Below are 20319 nucleotides of genomic sequence, written 5' to 3' on the forward strand. Positions count from 1 at the left end.
CAGATAAAGAATTCAGGATATACATGCTTCAGATGATCTGGAGTCTCAAAGAAGACATTAGACAGCAAAATCAGACAATGAAAGACCACTTCGACCACTTCGACAATAAATTACACAAACAAATCCAAGAAGCAAAAGATCAATTATACAGGGAGATAGAGGTTATAAAAAACAAACAAACAGAAATCCTGGAAATGCAGGAAACAATAAACCAACTTAAAAACTCAATTGAGAATACTACCAGCAGAGTAGAACACTTAGAAGATAGAACATCAGACAATGAAGACAAAGTATTTCAACTGGAGAAGAACATAGACAGCTCAGCAAAGCTGTTAAGAAACCATGAGCAGAACATTCAAGAAATATGGGATAACATAAAGAGACCCAACTTAAGGGTCATGGGGATACAGGAAGGTATTGAGGTCCAAACCAAAGGAATGACCAATCTATTCAACGAAATAATACGAGAAAACTTCCCAGACTTGAAGAATGAGACAGAATCCCAAATCCTAGAAGCCTACAGGACGCCGAATGTGCAAAATCATAAGAGAGCCACACCTAGACACATTATAATGAAGATGCCCAACATACAGAATAAGGAGAGAATTTTAAAAGCTACAAGAGAAAGGAAGCAGATTACATTTAGGGGTAAACCAATCAGGATAACAGCTGATCTTTCAACACAGACTCTGAAAGCTAGAAGATCCTGGAATAACATATTTCAAACGTTGAAAGAAAAGGGGTTCCAACCAAGAATTGTGTATCCCGCGAAATTAAGCTTCAGGATGGAAGATGAAATTAAAACCTTTCATGATAAACAAAAGTTAAAAGAATTTGCAGCTAGAAAACCAGCTCTTCAAAACATCCTCGGCAAAATATTACAGGAAGAGGAAATGGAAAATATCAATGAAAACCAACAGCGGGAGGTAGTACAGTAAAGGTGGGGGGGAATAATCAAAGAGGAAAACAAACCATGTTTAGTAACATAAATAAACAAATATGGCTGGAAGAACAAACCATATCTCAATAATAACTCTAAATGTTAATGGCTTAAACTCACCAATTAAGAGACACAGGCTAGCAGAATGGATCACTAAACAAGACCCAACAATATGCTGCCTTCAGGAGACACATCTGATAGGAAAAGACATACATAGACTGAAGGTGAAAGGTTGGGAAAAATCATATCACTCATATGGACTTCGCAAACAAGCAGGAGTGTCCATACTCATTTCAAATAAAATAGATTTCAAGCCAAAGTTAATCAAAAGGGATGAAGAGGGACACTACATACTTCTCAAGGGAACCATACACCAACAAGACATAACAATCATAAATATATATGCCCCAAACAATGGTGCAGCTATGTTCATCAAACAAACTCTTCTCAAGTTCAAGAGTCTAATAGACCACCATACAATAATCATGGGAGACTTCAACACACCTCTCTCACCACTGGACAGATCTTCCAAACAAAAGTTGAATAAGGAAACTATAGAGCTCAATAACACAATTAATAACCTAGACTTAATTGACATATATAGAATATACCACCCAACATCAAGCAGTTACACTTTTTTCTCAGCAGCACATGGATCCTTCTCAAAAATAGATCATATATTATGTCACAGGGCAACTATTAGACAATATAAAGGAGTAGAGATAATACCATGCATATTATCTGATCATAATGGAATGAAATTGAAAATCAACAATAAAAGAAGTAAGGAAAAATCATGCATCACTTGGAGAATGAACAATAGGTTACTGAATGATCAATGGGTTATAGAAGACATCAAGGAGGAAATTAAAAAATTCTTAGAGATAAATGAAAACACAGACACAACATATCGGAATCTATGGGACACATTGAAAGCAGTTCTAAGAGGAAAATTTATTGCTTGGAGTTCATTCCTTAAAAAAAGAAAAAACCAACAAATAAATGATCTAATACTTCAACTCAAAATCCTAGAAAAAGAAGAGCAAAACAACAGCAAAAGAAGTAGAAGACAAGAAATAATTAAAATCAGAGCTGAAATTAATGAAATCGAAACGAAAGAAACAATTGAAAAAATTGACAAAACTAAAAGTTGGTTCTTTGAAAAAATAAATAAAATCGACAGACCCTTAGCCACGCTAACAAAGAGAAGAAGAGAGAGAACTCAAATTACCAGCATACGGGATGAAAAAGGCAATATCACAACAGACACTTCAGAAATACAGAAGATTATCAGAAATTATTTTGAATCCTTATACTCCAATAAAATAGAAGATAGTGAAGGCATCGATAAATTTCTTAAGTCATATGATTTGCCCAGATTGAGCCAGGAGGATATTGACAACCTAAACAGACCAATATCAATTGAGGAAATAGAAGATACCATCAAAAGACTACCAACTAAGAAAAGCCCAGGACCGGATGGGTATACAGCAGAGTTTTTCAAAACCTTTAAAGAGGAATTAACACCAATACTTTTCAAGCTATTTAAGGAAATAGAAAAAGAGGGAGAACTTCCAAACTCATTCTATGAGGCCAACATCACCCTGATTCCTAAACCAGACAAAGACACTTCAAAGAAAGAAAACTACAGACCAATATCTCTAATGAACCTAGATGCAAAAATCCTCAATAAACTTCTGGCGAACCGGATACAAAAACATATCAAAAAAATTGTGCACCATGATCAGGTAGGATTTATCCCTGGGATGCAAGGTTGGTTCAATATACGGAAATCAATAAATGTTATTCACCACATCAACAGGCTTAAAAATAAGAACCATATGGTCATCTCGATAGATGCGGAAAAAGCATTCGACAAAGTACAGCATCCCTTTATGTTCAAAACTCTAAACTAGGGATAACAGGAACATACCTCAACATTGTAAAAGCAATCTATGCTAAGCCTCAGGCTAGCATCATTCTGAATGGAGAAAAACTGAAGGCGTTCCCTCTAAAATCTGGAACAAGACAGGGATGCCCTCTCTCACCACTTCTGTTCAACATAGTTCTCGAATCACTGGCCAGAGCAATTAGACAGACGAAAGAAATTAAAGGCATAAAAATAGGAAAAGAAGAACCCAAATTATCACTATTTGCAGATGACATGATTCTATACCTAGCAGACCCAAAAGGGTCTACAAAGAAACTATTAGAGCTAATAAATGAATTCAGCAAAGTGGCAGGCTATAAGATCAACACGCATAAATCAAAGGCATTCCTGTATATCAGCAACAAATCCTCTGAAATGGAAATGAGGACAACCACCCCATTCACAATATCCTCAAAGAAAATAAAATACTTGGGAATCAACCTAACAAAAGAGGTGAAAGACTTATACAATGAAAACTACAGAACCCTAAAGAGAGAAATAGAAGAAGATCTTAGAAGATGGAAAAATATACCCTGTTCATGGATAGGTAGAAGTAACATCATCAAAATGGCGATATTACCAAAAGTTCTCTATAGGTTTAATGCAATGCCAATCAAAATCCCAACGGCATTTCTTGTAGAAATAGAGAAAGCAATCATGAAATTCATATGGAAAAATAAAAGACCCAGAATAGCAAAAACAATTCTAAGCAGGAAATGTGAATCAGGCGGTATAGCTATACCAGACTTCAAACTATACTACAGAGCAATAGTAACAAAAACAGCATGGTACTGGTACCAAAACAGGCAGGTGGACCAATGGTACAGAATAGAGGACACAGAAACCAATCCACAAAACTACAACTATCTTATATTTGATAAAGGGGCTAAAAGCATGAAATGGAAGAAGGATAGCATCTTCAACAAATGGTGTTGGGAAAACTGGAAATCCATATGCAACAAAATGAAACTGAATCCCTTTCTCTCGCCATGCACAAAAGTTAACTCAAAGTGGATCAAGGAACTTAATATCAAATCAGAGACATGGCGTCTGATAGAAGAAAAAGTTGGCTATGATCTACATACTGTGGGGTCGGGCTCCAAATTCCTCAATAGGACACCCATAGCACAACAGTTAATAACTAGAATCAACAAATGGGACTTACTAAAACTAAAAAGTTTTTTCTCAGCAAAAGAAACAATAAGAGAGGTGAATAGGGAGCCTACGTCCTGGGAACAAATCTTTACTCCTCACACTTCAGACAGAGCCCTAATATCCAGAATATACAAAGAACTAAAAAAATTAGACAATGAGATAACGAATAACCCAATCAACAAATGGGCCAAGGACCTGAACAGAAATTTCTCAGAGGAGGACATACAATCAATCAACAAGTATATGAAAAAATGCTCACCATCTCTAGCAGTCAGAGAAATGCAAATCAAAACCACCCTAAGATACCATCTCACTCCAGTAAGATTGGCAGCCATTAGGAAGTCAAACAGCAACAAGTGCTGGCGAGGATGTGGAGAAAAGGGTACTCTTGTACATTGCTGGTGGGACTGCAAATTGGTGCGGCCAATTTGGAAAGCAGTATGGAGATTTCTTGGAAAGCTCGGAATGGAACCACCATTTGATCCAGCTATTCCACTACTCGGTCTATTCCCTAAAGACCTAAAAAGAGCACACTATAGGGACACTGCTACATCTATGTTCATAGCAGCACAATTCACAATAGCAAGACTGTGGAACCAACCTAGATGCCCTTCAATAGACGAATGGATAAAAAAAATGTGGCATTTATACACAATGGAGTATTACTCTGCATTAAGAAATGACAAAATCATAGAATTTGGAGGGAAATGGATGGCATTAGAGCAGATTATGCTAAGTGAAGCTAGCCAATCCCTTAAAAACAAATGCCAAATGTCTTCTTTGATATAAGGAGAGTTACTAAGAACAGAGTAGGGAAGAAGAGCATGAGAAGAAGATTAACATTAAACAGGGATGAGAGGTGGGAGGGAAAGGGAGAGAGAAGGGAAATTGCATGTAAATGGAAGGAGACCCTCAGGGGTATACAAAATTACATACAAGAGGAAGTGAGGGGAAAGGAGGGAAAATATAAGGGGGAGAAATGAATTACAGTAGAGGGGGTAGAGAAAGAAGAGGGGAGGGGAGGGGGGAGGGGGGATAGCGGAGGATGGGAAAGGCAGCAGAATACAACAGACTCCAGAATGGCAATATGTAAATCAATGTGCAACTGATGTGATTCTGCAATCTGTATATGGGGTAAAAATGGGAGTTCATATCCCACTTGAATCAAAGTGTGAATTATGATATATCAAAAACTATGTAATGTTTTGAACAACCTACAATAAAAATCAATTAAAAAAAAAAAAAAAAAAAGAAAAAGCACAATACCATAAAAAATAAATTTTAAAACACCCAAAAAAAAAAAAAAAAAAAAAAAAAAAAAAGAAATATATCCAATTTCTTAAATCTCAAGGGCTATTTTCATTAGGGAAAAGCTCTTAATAAAAGATGGCTTTAATTTTAAAAATGAACGTCAACATATACCACAATATATAGATGAAAAGCAAGGAAAGAGGGGATGAAAGAAGGAAGAAAGGGGAAAGAGGAGGAAAGGAGAAAGGGATGTGGTGTGGTGGAGAGAAAGAGTAAACATAATTTTTATACATAAGACAAATATTTTAAGAACTCAAGACACTCTAGTGGCTACCAAAGAACAATTTTTTTTAAATGGATAAAAAACATTCCCACTTTTGAGTCACTTATTTCCCAGCTACTTAGCAGTTTAAGACATGGGGCTAAGAATGAAAATAATTTTAACCAACTGATCTTTATGTCTGAATATGGGCTCTATATTTTTAGCTACAAAGTCCATGTTGCAACTCCCTTCTCTGAAATAGGGAATGATTCAAAAACTGCCAGGGAACATCTCGACGCCAGATGCTTGTAATAATGAACATGTATAAGTCAGTTACAGGGAGACCATCAAACAGGACCCTAGAGATGCTGAGAAGTCTCATAACTGACATACAGAGAAGTGTCACATATCGATAGTACATAAAATTCTGCTCCCTTGCCAGCTTATGCATTCCAGGAAGAATACATTTCAATATTCGGAAGGCTTCTTCTGTGTTTATGAACCTTCTTAGAAAATGTATTTTCCAGTATGCCCAAGTAGCTCATGCCTGTTACTTCGGGCTACCCTCATTACTTACATGTGATTCTCTACATGTGACAAAACTGTCAGACAGTGAGAAACCCCTAGAAGAAAACCTGAAATAAATGTTGTATGTTGGACTGAATTTGAGTGGTCCAGGTTAAACACAGAATAATACTTGAGGACATAATTATAGCTAAGAATGATATGCAAGATATTAATAAGTGGTATGTGCATTGCCTGATTGGAATGAACTCAGGTTTAGTGTGAGAAGCATCCTGGAGGTTCCCAAGCTGGCCATGTTTTAGCCTTTCAATTTGTTGGTGGTCTGGGGATGATTCTAACTTAAATGACTGGAAGTGTGCAACACATGTGGGTGGCGGGTATGGATAATAGCTGTTTCAGCATTTTATAATTGAGATGGCTCTACCTGGGCCTGCTAGCTGTGAGTCAGCCTGGTGATTATTTCTATTCATTGTTTACAAGTCTGGATATGTATTGGCTTTATCAATTTAAACAACTTGGGAGACAACAAGGGGACCTAAATAAGTAATAAAAAGGTCCATGTAAATGAAGGGTACATTTTAAAAGGTTTGGGTAACTAAGTTGGTCATATATAAGTCAAACAGTTATAACTAGTCAAGGTTTTTCCTTAATGTCAAATATTTAATGTACTGATATAAACCAAAGTTTGATCTATATGTTAAAATGATAAGGATTTCTTAAAATATCAATTTACTTTTTACATTGTGTCTGTTAAATTTTATTCTCTAGAGCAACTAGTCTTAAAGAAATTAAGGTTTTTACAACTCTGGTTAAACAGCAACTGTTATTTTAGAGTATTGTACTATATTACAGAGTCTAGATTTTTTCATTAAAGGCTAGACATGGTTAATATAAAAACATCATGTAACTGTGGTACTATTACTCTTCTTTACATATTAAATGTGTTCTTATCTTTCAGATATACAAGTCTTGAGAGTAAAAGATTTAAAGGAACATTTTATCAAGCTGGTGTTCTCCAAACTAAAGATGTCTGTAATGGTAATTTTAGACTTATGAAGATGGAAAATTTTATTGGAGATTTATTTATTTCATTTGGTGTTTTGTAACCAAACCTTATGTTTCTTTTACACTGGGATATAAAAATTTAAAGGTATTTTTAAAAGATAATGAAAACCTGATCTATTTAAAGGTTAATAATGTAAAACATAAAAATATTTTGCCACTTTTCCACGCAAAAGTTATTAGCCTTTCTTTGATTCATGTTTTAGATGTAATGTCACATTATGTTAGCTAACATTCATATAAACTCAGGAAATAATATATGTAAGCCTTATAAAACAATATCTAAAAGAGAGAGACAAAGATCAGCTTCAGAACCAGAACACTTAAGATTTGTGAAGAGCCCCACCTTATCTGAGATAAGGCTCTGCCTCCCATTTTACTAAATGTTAAAATGGCTCCAAATTAGGCCAGATTTCAATTCATTTAAAGTTGTATTCAAAAAATTGATTTTGTTGTAAAGATTATTGTGATCTCAAACAGGGGATATAATGTATAATTCAGCCAAGGTTCAAGATTATACACAAACTAAATATATTTTTACTTTTATTTGATTTTAAATTTTCCTTGTAGACTTTACTGCTGTTAATGCATAACAACCTAAGTTAATTTGAGATATTAAGCCATTATCTATAGACAGATAATAATTAAAAGGGATGAAAATAACTGTAAAGTTATAAATATCAATGTTAAAACCCAGTACTCTTACTTTAACTGGTAAGACTGGCTTGCTAGATGTTTAAGACCAAGACTTAAGGATTAAGATTAAAATAAAGGAACCAAGAAAATCAGTATTTGGGTCTTACCCTCTGAGTCGGCTTGAATCCAGAGAAAAGGGGAAGAGCTTTGCAACTCTGGGCCACATAACCTCTGGATTAATGAGAGGGAGATTAAAGAGACACTGGAAAATGAAAAGCCAATCAGTGCGCATGCTGTAAAAAAGGAGGGTCATTGAAAAGGGAAGACACCCTTAATGCTTTCAAGGGAAGCCACAGGGTCAGCAAGATCTCAACCCATCCTAGCGCAGATGGCACTATTGGAACTAAAAGGCTGCTCACAAGTTCCCCAAGAGTGTCCCTTAAGGGAACTCAGCTGACTCTTATCAATAGATAGGAGCAAGGTCAGTTTGACCTGCTTGAACTTAAAAACCTAATAAAAACAGTTAAAACCAAACACAATAATTCCTGGGCATTTAAAAAAAGAAACAATAATTGTTTTAATGTAACTTAAGATGTACATTTGTGTTAGCTCCAAGAATAAGTAAAACTGAAGACTATAAAAGAAAGAAAATTCTAGGGCAGGAATGCCTGATAACTATCAAGAAAAACTGCCAGAGTCAGAAATTTTTAGTTCATCTAAGGCCTACAGATCTTCTTAGCCCCCTACACAGGAGGCTTAATCAATGTTTGCTTAGTATAATTATCTAGCCCTAAAGTTAAAGGGATCTCTATTGAACACAGAGGTCATGCCAATAAAAAGATATTTTACAAAAATCAGATTATATTAAGTAATTAAATATTGGGTTTACATTCCTGATAACTCTGATAATGTTAAAGATTTACGTTCCCAAAAAAAGGGCCTTATGAGGCTTTGTTAGACCTTTGTCATGGGGACAAATTCTCAGCTTTTTCATTTCTAGTAAACAATTGTTGATTTCTATCATCTTCATGGTATTCATTGTCAAGTTCCAGATACGACAACTGCTATTTCGTATTAATCTTATTTCAATATTCATGTCTTTGTTTCTCTCATAGAAGCACCCACACCCGGGTGAATTTACGACCTGTTCTCCCTGAACCAGATTTTTACCATGAACCCCTCGAAAAAGGGACTTCAAACTGCTTGCCCCACTGCATGTTGCGCCCTCTGAGCTTTAAGCAGCAAAAGTGGTCATTGCCCTTTTCCTTAGAGCAGTAAGAGGTTCCTAACATTAGAGGGGGAAAAGAATCACAGTCAGTATAAATAAATAATAGGGTTAAATCCCAAAATGGTGGCCAGTCTGGGTCCAGAAAAAAATGTTAGTCATGTTTTTTCTCTTGCTTGGACTATGTTATAAGGCCCAAGCTGCTAAAACTCCCTATTTCACCAGTCAAGTTAATGTATATGCTTGTCCATTACAATCCCTTACCTAATTTAAAAGATAAATCAAAGGTTTTATTGTTTCCAGAAAAGGGGGGAATGTTATGGGCCAGGCTATATGGGCAATGACCAAAGAGACTCCATTTTGCCCTGAGACCCCATGTAATGTAGAAAATGGTTCTTCTGGAAAGCCCCCTATCAACAGTTGGTTAGCACAGCATGTTTGGCAACACAAAATGGCAATTCTTGTACAATATAAAAGTGCTCTCTCTTTGGTTCCCATTTTTCCCAGATAATGTACCCTGTCAGAGATTGATTGTGTAGATGTTAGTAACCATTCTTTTAACTTGTACACAATTAGGGATGTTTTGGTCCACTCCCTTTTCTGTTTATGATTTTAGATCTCATGGCGTTTGTTTACAGTTTTCAATCACAGAAACAGCCACTTAAGTTTTAATATGGTTTTGAACTAATAAAAGGTGTACTCAAACCCCAGGAGGGGGTTGAAGAGTGTAGATTTGCAGCCTACCCCTTGGCCCACCAGCTGGTGTATCTGGACCATCAACTGGTGAACAAAGGTTCTGTCTCCTGCTTTAAGATCGACTCCATGATTTATTGCAATCTTACCTTAAAGTTATAAATATAAGCATGAATTCACTTAGAAATGACAAACTAACCTTTTAGAAAATAAAGGTTCCTGGATTAATGGACCAGGGAATTAAAAAAAAAAAACAACTCCATATGAATTTCTGGCAGACAACATAGAGACACTGATTGTATGATATATCATAAGTACAGCCAAACCGATGACACAGTGATGAAGTTCCCTGGGAGTTCAACTATAGTAGTCCTTGGCCTTGTCAAGGACTTGAGAACAGCAAACTTGAGAGAGTGTGTATGGTGAACATCTATATTCTTGGCCTGATCCCTCCTGTTGGTAAGAGAAGCCTTTCTTTTGGTGAAAATCCCATTCTGTGTGGCTTTTGTGAGATTGATCAGACTCTCTTCACCATTGAAATCTGTTCATGTCCCAGGCCTGGTCAGAGTATTAGATAACATGTGACTGGTTCCTGGATAGAATGTGGCACAAGGTGGGGAGAGTCAGTCCCTCATAGGATTTTCCTGCTTAGGAATAAGTTTTTTCCCTGTTGGGGTTGGCAAGCCAGCAGGAGATGGGTCTGGTGGTGGCCCATCCATAGGTGAGAGGGAGAGTCCTGAAGCTTTTGAAATGTGGGCTAGCTACAGAGTAAGTATGAAACAGTTAATTTAAGTTTCAGGGTTCCTATTTTGAAATGAAATAAAGCACAAGGAAGCTCAGGATTTGTTTACCTCATTTAAGAACAACATGGGGAAGAAGCAAAAATACAATTATCATGATCACACTAACATGATATTTAGTAAGTACTAAAATTAGGAAAAGCTTCCCATGGAATCAGCATAAAGGATGTTTCCATCTTAATTCTCTGTATTCTTCTGACTTTGAAACCCAATAGTTTATTTTAAAAAAAAATAACCAAGAATATATAAATAATGAGGACAAGCTGGGTGAGGTGGTGCACACCTGCAATTCCAGTAATTTGGGAGGCTGAGACAGGAGGATTGCAAGTTCAAGGCCAGCCTCTATAACTTAATTAGACTCTATCTCAAAATAAAATATAAAAAGGGTTAGAACCATAGCTCAATAGTCAAGCATCCCTGGGTTCAATGTTCAGGGCTGCAAAATAAGTAAATAAAAAAACCCCAGTAACATCTTGCATAAAAATTAAGATTAAGTTCTTTGGGAACTTTTTTTTTATAACCAGTTCAAGGAATATTATTAAGCAATAAACTAATAGTAGACATATTGGAGTATTTGCATTATCATGTTTGCAAACTACTTCATGTACATTTTCTTAAATGCTCAAATGTATTATAAGTATGATGACTTAACCTTGATCTTTCAGAAAATGATTAATAAATTCCTAAGAACATTGTACATGATCAAGATATTCTTATTTAAAATGCATCAAATACTGAATATAAAAAACAATATTATAAATATATATATTTTTATCTATCGCTCTCAGAAGACATATGATGATATAATATTCTAGATCCAAAGTGAGGCAATAATCTCTGAGCAAAATCAAGTAGGCAAGCACAAGAACCATAATGTAATTTTGTGGTCACAGGTTGTTATAGTTTGAACATGAGATCTTCTAAAAGCTCCTGTTAATGCAGGATTATTCAGAGGTAAAATTATTAAATTATGAAAGCTGTAATCAGTCCATCCTAGTTTGAATGGATGTTACCTAAATGTAGGCAGGGGGGTAGTGTCTGGAGGATATGGGTCACTAGGGGTCTGCCCTGGAAGGGATCATCTTCCATGCAGCCTCTCCCCACATCCCCACCCCCACCCTCAGCACCTTTCTCTCTCTGCTTTCTGGCCACCTTGAGCAGGACAGTACTCCTCCACTGTGCCCTCCTGCCATGATGTTCTGCCTCACCTCGGGCCCAGAGCTGTGGAATTGGCTGACCATGGATTGAACCCCTGAAACCATGAGCCAAAATAAACTTGTCTTCCTCTAAGTTGTTCTTGTCAGGTATTTTGGTCACAGTGATGAAAAGCCCACTAATACACTGGTACTGATAAAGGCTAGTAAAGAACACAAGGGCCAGTACAAAAAAACAAGAAACCAAAGCAAAACAAACCATTAAATCTTCATGGAACATACTTGGAAGGTCTCACTACAGTGATATTCCACAGAAACTCCTAAACGGAAGACCCGAAGCAATTTATAAATTAAATGAACCCCAATCAACTCTGGAGAGATGATGTTTTCCAAGGGTTTCTTATTAGGCATTAATTTTAGGACTGATTCACTGAGCACCTATCTGTACCAGGAGTGTGCCACTGTGCCAGGTACCAAGCAATAGTGATCCAAATAGTCATTAATGTCACCTAGCTTGAATTAATCTCATTAAACATGTGTTTGAAATATTTTTAGTTTGTACTTATAATAAGTTCCTTAAAGAAAGAGATCATAAAAAAAAAAAAAAACAACTTCCCAATGAATTACAGTACAATGCTAACGGTCCTTCTTTATTTTCAAACCTCTATGAAAGCTCCATAAGTTTTCTGTGTAAGTGCTGCGATAGGTTACACATGCTACCATCATAACCTTAAGGTTTGCATTTATTTAATTACTAATGACAGGTTCAATTACAAATTAAAGTTGTCTAATCTCTGTTGAATTCCACTGGTTTCTAAAAGATATGTTTCTTGACCATTTTCCAACATAGTTCATTAGGTTTCTGCTCAGAAATTACTCTATCTCTTTTGTTATTTTCATCTCAAGCTTTCCACACATTCCTCTACACAAATGACCTTGCTTCCTGCCTTAAGAAAAAAGGCAGTGCCTTTGCTGTAAATCCCAAGTCCCAGCTCCAAAGCAGTTTTTCTTGTCCACCGGCTATTCTTCTTTCCTAGGCTCAGATAAGGGCCTTCTAACCCTTCTGTTCTTCCTGCCTCATCTGTGATCTTGCCATGACCAGTGTCCTACAGTTGTCCCTTCCTCCTTTGTTGTTTCTTTTTACAAGGAAAGAAAACAAAAAAACCAAAATTCTCCTTTGAACCAATCAACCAACCTCCTTTCCTGAACTATTACTTTCCCTCTCTGCATTTTCCATTTAACTCCTCTTTTCTCAAACTGTGGCTCCTAAGCTAGATGAGTCAGCATCACTTGGGAACTTGTTTGAAATGTAAATTTTCTAAGTCCACCCAGACCTACTGTTTCAGAAACTGGTGTAGAGCCTGATGATATGCATATTAACAAGCCCTCAGGAAATTCTAATGCTCACTACAGTTTGGGAACCACCTTCTTAGACCAAATGGTTCCTCAGCTCACATCCTATTTAACTTCTCTACAACACTTGGCAGAAAGTAGTATTGCTTCTATCTGAAGTTTAATTTTCTACCAATAACTGCAAACTCTTATTCTGGTTCTCTTCTTAACTCTCTGATCACTCATTAACAATCTCTTTCACTGTCCCTCTTCCTATATCTTGATATGAAATCATTTCTATGCTTACCACTGTCTCCAAAATTTCACCAATTTTCCTGCCTTTTCCCTAGAGTCTTGCTCATTATGTGACCTTCACTTTGATGAAAGGTGTCAGTGCCTAGCCATTCACCCAAGCCAGGAATTTCTACTTTACATTCTTACTTTGAATTGGCCAACCAAGTTTCTTTAATATTAATCTCCACAACTCTCTCACCTATTCTTTATTCCCAGGTGGATTGCCAGAACACTAGGTCATGTCAATAGTTTATCTGATAATAGCTGCACTTTTCAATGGCCACTCCTCAACATTTCTACTTCACCATCTAAGGGATAGCTTCGGTCATGTCAGTCCCATTCAACATGAAAAAAAAAAAATTCAAAAATGATGGAAATTAAAAAAAAGTCACAGCTGGGCACTGTGGCCCATGCCTGTAATCCAAGGGAGGCTGAGCAGGAGGATAACTAGTTCAAAGCTAGCCTCAGCAATGGCAAGGTGCTAAGCAACTCAGTGAGACTGTCTCTAAATAAAATACAAAATAGGGCTGGGGTTATGGCTCAGTGGTTGAGTGTCCCAGAGTTCAATCCCCAGGGCCAAAAAAAAAAAAAAAAAAAAGTCAGAACAAACAAACTACAACAACAACAACAACAACAAAATGATAACTTTGATGGCTTGCTATCAGAGGCTGAAGTTTAACATCCTGAGCATGGTGAGTTGGCATTTTAGGGCAACCTACCCTCTCTGTCTCCTCTTCTACCACTTCTTTTCTCATTGCAAAACCTTTCTTTCTCCCTCCAAACCTTTTGCTTCATCTAGACAAGATTGTTCACATTCTCTTCTTGCAGACTTGGTTAACAGTTTTCTCTGCCTGAAATATGCATCTCTAACTACATATGCCTCACTTATTTAACAATCATTAAAATTATTACAAACTAAATGGCAGATAGGATGAATGAAGCATATATCAGGTACAACTTGAGGTCATACATTCCACCTAAAGGGGCAGTATCTGATCAGGAATTGAAAAATGCTGGCATATAAGTATTGAATTTAAGAAAAGACAGAAATGGGGCTAGAGAAGAAGCTCAGTAGTAGAACACTTGTGATCCCAGGTACCACAAAATAAATAAAGCAAAATTTAAAAAGCCAGAAATACAGGTTTTTAATGTGACATTTCTCAATTTTAAACTCTTGCAGCAAATATTTAAAAATTTAAATTACTCCTATGTACCATTGAGTGTCTGCCAAATAAAATACATGGCTGTCAATTTGGACCTTGATTTTAGTTCCACTAGGCATTAGGGATCCAAAGGTGATGGAAACAGGGCCTCCCACCTGAAGGCTCACCTTCAGGCTGTGCTTACATGCCAGTGCAGGCAGGAGAAAATAGCCTCTTACTCAGCTCTCATAATGCTCTGTTAATATGTCACTTGCCATCATATGTTCTTTTAGCTAATTCTTACTCCCTTGAATCATCAGACCCTAGAAGGGCATAGACATCTTTTGGCGGGGAACTGGCAGCACCAGCACATTGCTAGGCAGGAGTAGGTCTTCAGTTATATCTATAGAGAGATACCCACGTATCAATTTGTATTAACTCTATTACAAACCTTTAAGTTATTATGTACTTTTCCCTTCCTAGGTTGACATTACACCTAGATTAGACATCACCATGTAAGCTACATTCTGACTGAAGAATTTGTCTTTTAAAGAATCACACATAAAGATACACACATGTTCCTTGTATGATGGTATCCCCAAATAAGGACTATATAGAGGTACTTTTGATAAATTGAAGAAATTATTTTAGACTAGGACAGACCTCTGCACTTTGAAACATGAGGAAAAGCGTTCATTTATCCTGCTTGTTAATCATGGGATGTAGTATTTTTCCATTTAACGAAAGCACTAAAAAGTCAGATTTAATTTTTACTGCAGTTATATAATTTCTAGTTATGTTATTCAGGAATATTCACAAAACTAATTGAAATTGTAAACTGTTGGACATGGATATTGATTCATTTCTTAGTAAAACCAAACATTCTCACATACTCTTCAGCATTAGGCTTAAGAGGGGATTGCTTGGTTACTGCTATTTCACTCCTCAGCTTGTCTAATTTCTAGACATAGCTACAGTCCATGTGTATAGGTCCTATATAGTTGCCATCTGCAAAGTTCATCAACATCAATCTTGCTGAAAAGAATATACTTTTGTAGTTACTTGGATGTTATCAAAATGAAGAATAAAATTTTTAAATATTTTCCCTATGTATATGATAAACAAGTTAAAATCCAAACCATATTTCAGATGTTAAAGATTTAGTCCCCTTCTATTTATTTTATAACTCTGTATGAGTTATAAAATAAATAGAAGTGCACGATTTCATCTATACATGAACTATTACATCTTTGATATTGAGACTCCATGTCTTATATTCATTGAATGTATCTTATCAATAAGACCATAAGGCTTACCTGCAGACTGTTGAAAATGACAAAGAGAACCAACATCCAGAACTGTCTGTAGGCCATGTGCAGTCCTCCCCAGAGCCATGCCATAGAAATCAGGGCAAAGAGATATAAAATCAGTGGAATTTCTAGAAATGATTAAAAAAGAAAGAAATTTTTAGCTTCAGAAGATTGCATAGTTATACATATACACAAAAATATTTTTGGCTCCTTTCTTGTGCTAGATACTCTATGCCTAAGTACCCATTTTACCCAAACAATCTCGGAAATCCTATTCTCATGCCAAAGAAGGCAAAGCACATCCCTGAGTCCACATTATTCATGCTTTTCCTATGGGTCTGCTTTTAGGCCTGATGACTGGGAAGGAACAGAACTGTCCTTCTCCTAGACTACCACCTGCTGGACTGTTCAGGAAGTACCACATGGATTATGGAGCCCCAGTGAATCTGTTCCACTGGAATGGAAGGAAGCAGGGTGCTCCCCAAATTAGCATAATCCAACCAGGCATTTAAGATCAGAAATCTTATACGTTTTTTGTGTGATGGAAAACATGTTCAACTCTTTTTCTTTTTCTTTTTTTTTTACTGTGAAGATATGAAAATATATTGTGAAGGTTAAGAGCAAAGATGAAATGACGAATTTGCTGTCAACCCTGAGTTCATTCTACCCATCATGTTCTCAAGCAATGTGTTTCAATGGTTTTCTGAACAGTTTTTTTTTTTCATATCTAAGGAACTTTATTACCATTTCTATTTGTCTATTTTGAATTTTATTTGATATTTAGATAACAAGTTTTATAAGATTTAGAAGGTGAAGAGATATTAGAAACCATAATAAACATATGTTCAAGCTGTTGAAAGATCTCAAAATGAACTGCACTACTGAGAACCCTCCTGACAGACCTCAAGGCCTTGTTTACCCATCATCGTCAATTAACATAAAAGTTCTATTTAAAATTTTTGATCCATTTTGAAGTTGCCAACCTGATCCTCCTTTACTCTCTTGAGTACTCTGATGTATATTTTCTACAAAGATATTTTTGTAGGTAGACACAATATCATCAAATAGGGAAATTAACTTTGAAATATCACTACTATCCTCATGTCTCAGTTATTCTAATAACTTCCTTTATACAGAAAGATCCAGCCTTGTATGACTGACACATCTCTGTAGTCTTCTTTAATCCCAATGGTTCTGTGTCTTTGACTTTTCTGACATGAATACGGTTGATAATTACCAGACAGGTTTTCTTCTAGAGTGGCATTAAATTTGAGTCTATTTGATGTTTTCTCAGGATTAGAGTTAGATTGTAAACTTTGGCAGAAATCACAAAAGTGATGCTAGGTTCTTCTTAATAGCACTCTAGCTAGAGGCACAAGAATTTGTTCCTCTAGGATAGATGCTCATTTTGGCTACTCGATGAAGGTAGTAGCTTCCTGGATTTTCCACTAAAAAGTGAGCCTTTACAAAGGGCAAGATCTTTGTAATTAATAAGTATCTTATGTGGCTTTACTTGAAAACTATGTATCTTTTTCTTTATCAAATATTTGATTTGTTCTTTCATTTATTTTATAAAATGGACTTCCAGATGTCTATATTACTTAGTGAGTCATTATCTATTATTATTCTCATTTATTTTGATGCCCCAATTGTTCATACTTCAAGAAGGTTTCTATACCTTTGTTATGGCCCTAATTTTTCTGTTAGCATCTACTTGTTATTGGCCCAAGATATTTCAGACTTTCACTTTCCAGTACTGTTTTCTCTTGGGAGAGAAAGATATTTAGAAACTGTGGTCTGGGGCTAGGTGTGGTCATTGTTTTTGCTGCTTCTACGCTCTCTCAGTAACCAGAGCTAGAAATTAGATGTATGTCCCCCACCCCCACACACATACTTACATCTACAGCTGTTCTCCCTTATTCTTGGAGGATAAATTCTCAGACCCTAAAGGATGCCTGAAACTATGAATAGTATTGAACCTCATATATACTGTTTTTTCCCTAAATATATATGCCCATTATGAAGCTGAGAACTTTTCTTTTACTTTAGGACTTCTCTTTGACATATTCAAATTGCCAGTATCACTCTTATACTTTTGAGACTTTATTAATGGTTATTTGAACACAAACAAAGCAATACTGCTCCAGATGATATTATAACCAAAATGACTACTAAGTGACTAATGGGCAGGTAGTATACAGTGTGGCTATGCTGGACAAATGATTTATGTCCTAGCTAGATGGAACTGGATGGCATGAGACTTAATCATGCTACATAGAATGTTGTACAATTTAAAACATGAATTGCTTATTTCTGGAATTTTCCATTTAATATTTTTCTGACCAAGTTTGATCGTGGGTAACTGAAATCACTGATAGGGATGACTACTGTATATTTCTGCATCTGTCTCCAAATAATGAAAATCATTAGTTCACATCAATACTTCCAGTTCCAACCCAATACCACGGGGTTAATTCTAGTTTCCTCCCTTTCCAAATTTTGTAACTACCCTTTCTGTTACTGATGGCCATGAAAGTGGGGGGGAGGGCATGTTGTTAAATAACTACTATAGATTCCACTTGGCAAATGTGTTTCAGAGAAAATAGAATAATTTAAGAAAAAGTTTATGTAGATGACTATTTCCTTTGTCATTAATGCCTGTACCAGGACAGGAGAGAATATGTTAATATTTAAATTTTATCAAAATTCATTTTTAATGAAATCATGTACTTTGATAAAGGGCCAGAGGGCTCCTTTGTGTTTGTTTATTTGTTTTGTTTTAAATTTCTGATGAAATTAGGAAACAGCCTATGCTATACTCACAAAAATCCTCAGATTAGGAAGCAGCTTGGGCAATTTCACTCTTTGCTTTCACTGTGTAAGTACAAAGTTCTATTTAAGTTCTGTGCAGAGTACAAAAGGATATGCTCAATTTATATGGACAACTAGGACCCAGATTCCCAAAATTTGGCCTGCAGGTTCTTTTCAGTGACTAGAGCAAAGCAAGTGCTATGTGCTAACAGAACCTGGTGGAGAAGCCAATAGAATATACTAGAAATACCCACTATGTTTTGTCTGGAACTCTGCAGAAAAGTGGATTGCTTGGCTCTCTAGATCAGAAACTCTGAAAGGAAGAAAGCCCAGTACAATATCTCAGTGTACTGAACCACAGCCTCTATGCTGGCTTTCCAGCTCGGCAACAGAAATTAAGACATGATTTCAAATGGAGGAACCATATCCAGAGGCATAGCTGGATTTTGTGGACTTGAAGCTCATAAAACCTGGGGATTTCTTTAAGTGTAAAACCATAATTAGGTACAGAATCTCAGAAGGCATCTATGCAGGTGAGAGGTCCGGAAACTTAAGCTTCATTAGCTTTGTCATTAATCTACAGCTGAAGAGGCATCTTTTACCCTCTTTGGGGCCTCAGTAAGAAGAGGTGATGGGAGTGGGTGATAGCCGTGAAAGTGGGGGGAGGGCACATTGTTAAATAACTACTATAGATTCCATTTGGCAAATTTAAAATTCATGCTCTATATAGTGGAAATAACATTAGTTAATTATTTCCCAAGTTGTCTCACATTTGATGAGCTACTCAAATTTCTGCTGCCTACAAATCAATGTTTAGTGAAGAAGGTATTTATAATTAGGAATGTTAGAAACAACTTACATTTAGGGTTGACTAGTTAACATAAAATAGAACCACGTCAATGTTCTCATTAAAAAGAAGCTCCTTAAACATAGGATTGGGCCCAAGGGATAAAGGTATCTATATAAAAGACTATGTTATTCGGAATAAACAAAACAACCAACAACCCAATTCAAAAATGGAAAAAAAGAGCTTAAACATTTCTCTACAGTACTTTGATAAAAGAGGCCTCAGTGCTTCCTTGCCCCTTCCACCACGTGAGGATGCCCCAAGAAATCACCTTCTATTGAGGTGGAGGGAGAGCAAAAGGACAGTCAGTGTAGGTATTAAATGACTGGGTCAGGAAAATGGGGTTGATTCAAGAGGAAATAAATTGCTAACACTACCAGGGCACTTCCCTTCCTCCAGGGAAATGTTCCTCCCAATAAGGAGTTGTTAATGAAGTACCTCCCAGGCAGCTCCTCTCCTTCCTTTCTGGGTAGATATGGAGAGGCACCCTGGAAAGTTCCTTTACCACCTTTTGACAGGATCAGGGGAGGAGGGGGCGTGAGAAGAAAGGATAAAAGGGGTAGGACATCCCCACTCCCTTGGGCACCAACTTGGAGGGTCCTCTGCAGAGGAGTATGTGTCTCTCTCTATCTAACCATTAAATAAATTTTTTTGCTCTTGCCTCAGCGTTTCTTGGGTGTTCAATCGTTAACATGGGACTCAGACATGATTCTCAGCATTGGTCTCACTACGAATCAAAAAGCAGATCCCTTAGCAAACACCAAACTTTTGGCACCTTGATCTTGGACTTCTCAGCCTCCAGAACCAGGATAAATACATTTTTTGTTGTAAGTTAGCCAGTCTATGGTATTTTATTATAGTATTCCAAACAGACTAAGACACTTGGGAATAAAAAGGAATAAAATTCTGATATATGCTATAAGATGGATAATCTTGAAAGCATTTTGTTA

At 36.5% G+C, this 20319-nt stretch overlaps 1 protein-coding gene across 1 annotated transcript in view; it reads right to left on the bottom strand.

Moving 5' to 3' along the window:
* The window catches only part of Adgrv1 (adhesion G protein-coupled receptor V1), a 522757-nt gene that overhangs the window by 53261 nt on the left and 449177 nt on the right, over positions 1 to 20319 (bottom strand). Inside the window, exon 86 of the mRNA XM_076857025.2 lies at positions 15718 to 15839. Within this exon, the coding sequence (XP_076713140.2) occupies positions 15718 to 15839 (122 nt within the window). The remainder of the gene's footprint in view (positions 1 to 15717; positions 15840 to 20319) is intronic.

This window comes from Callospermophilus lateralis, chromosome 5 (genome assembly GCF_048772815.1).
Source record: "Callospermophilus lateralis isolate mCalLat2 chromosome 5, mCalLat2.hap1, whole genome shotgun sequence".
NCBI classification, from domain to species: Eukaryota; Metazoa; Chordata; class Mammalia; order Rodentia; family Sciuridae; genus Callospermophilus; species Callospermophilus lateralis.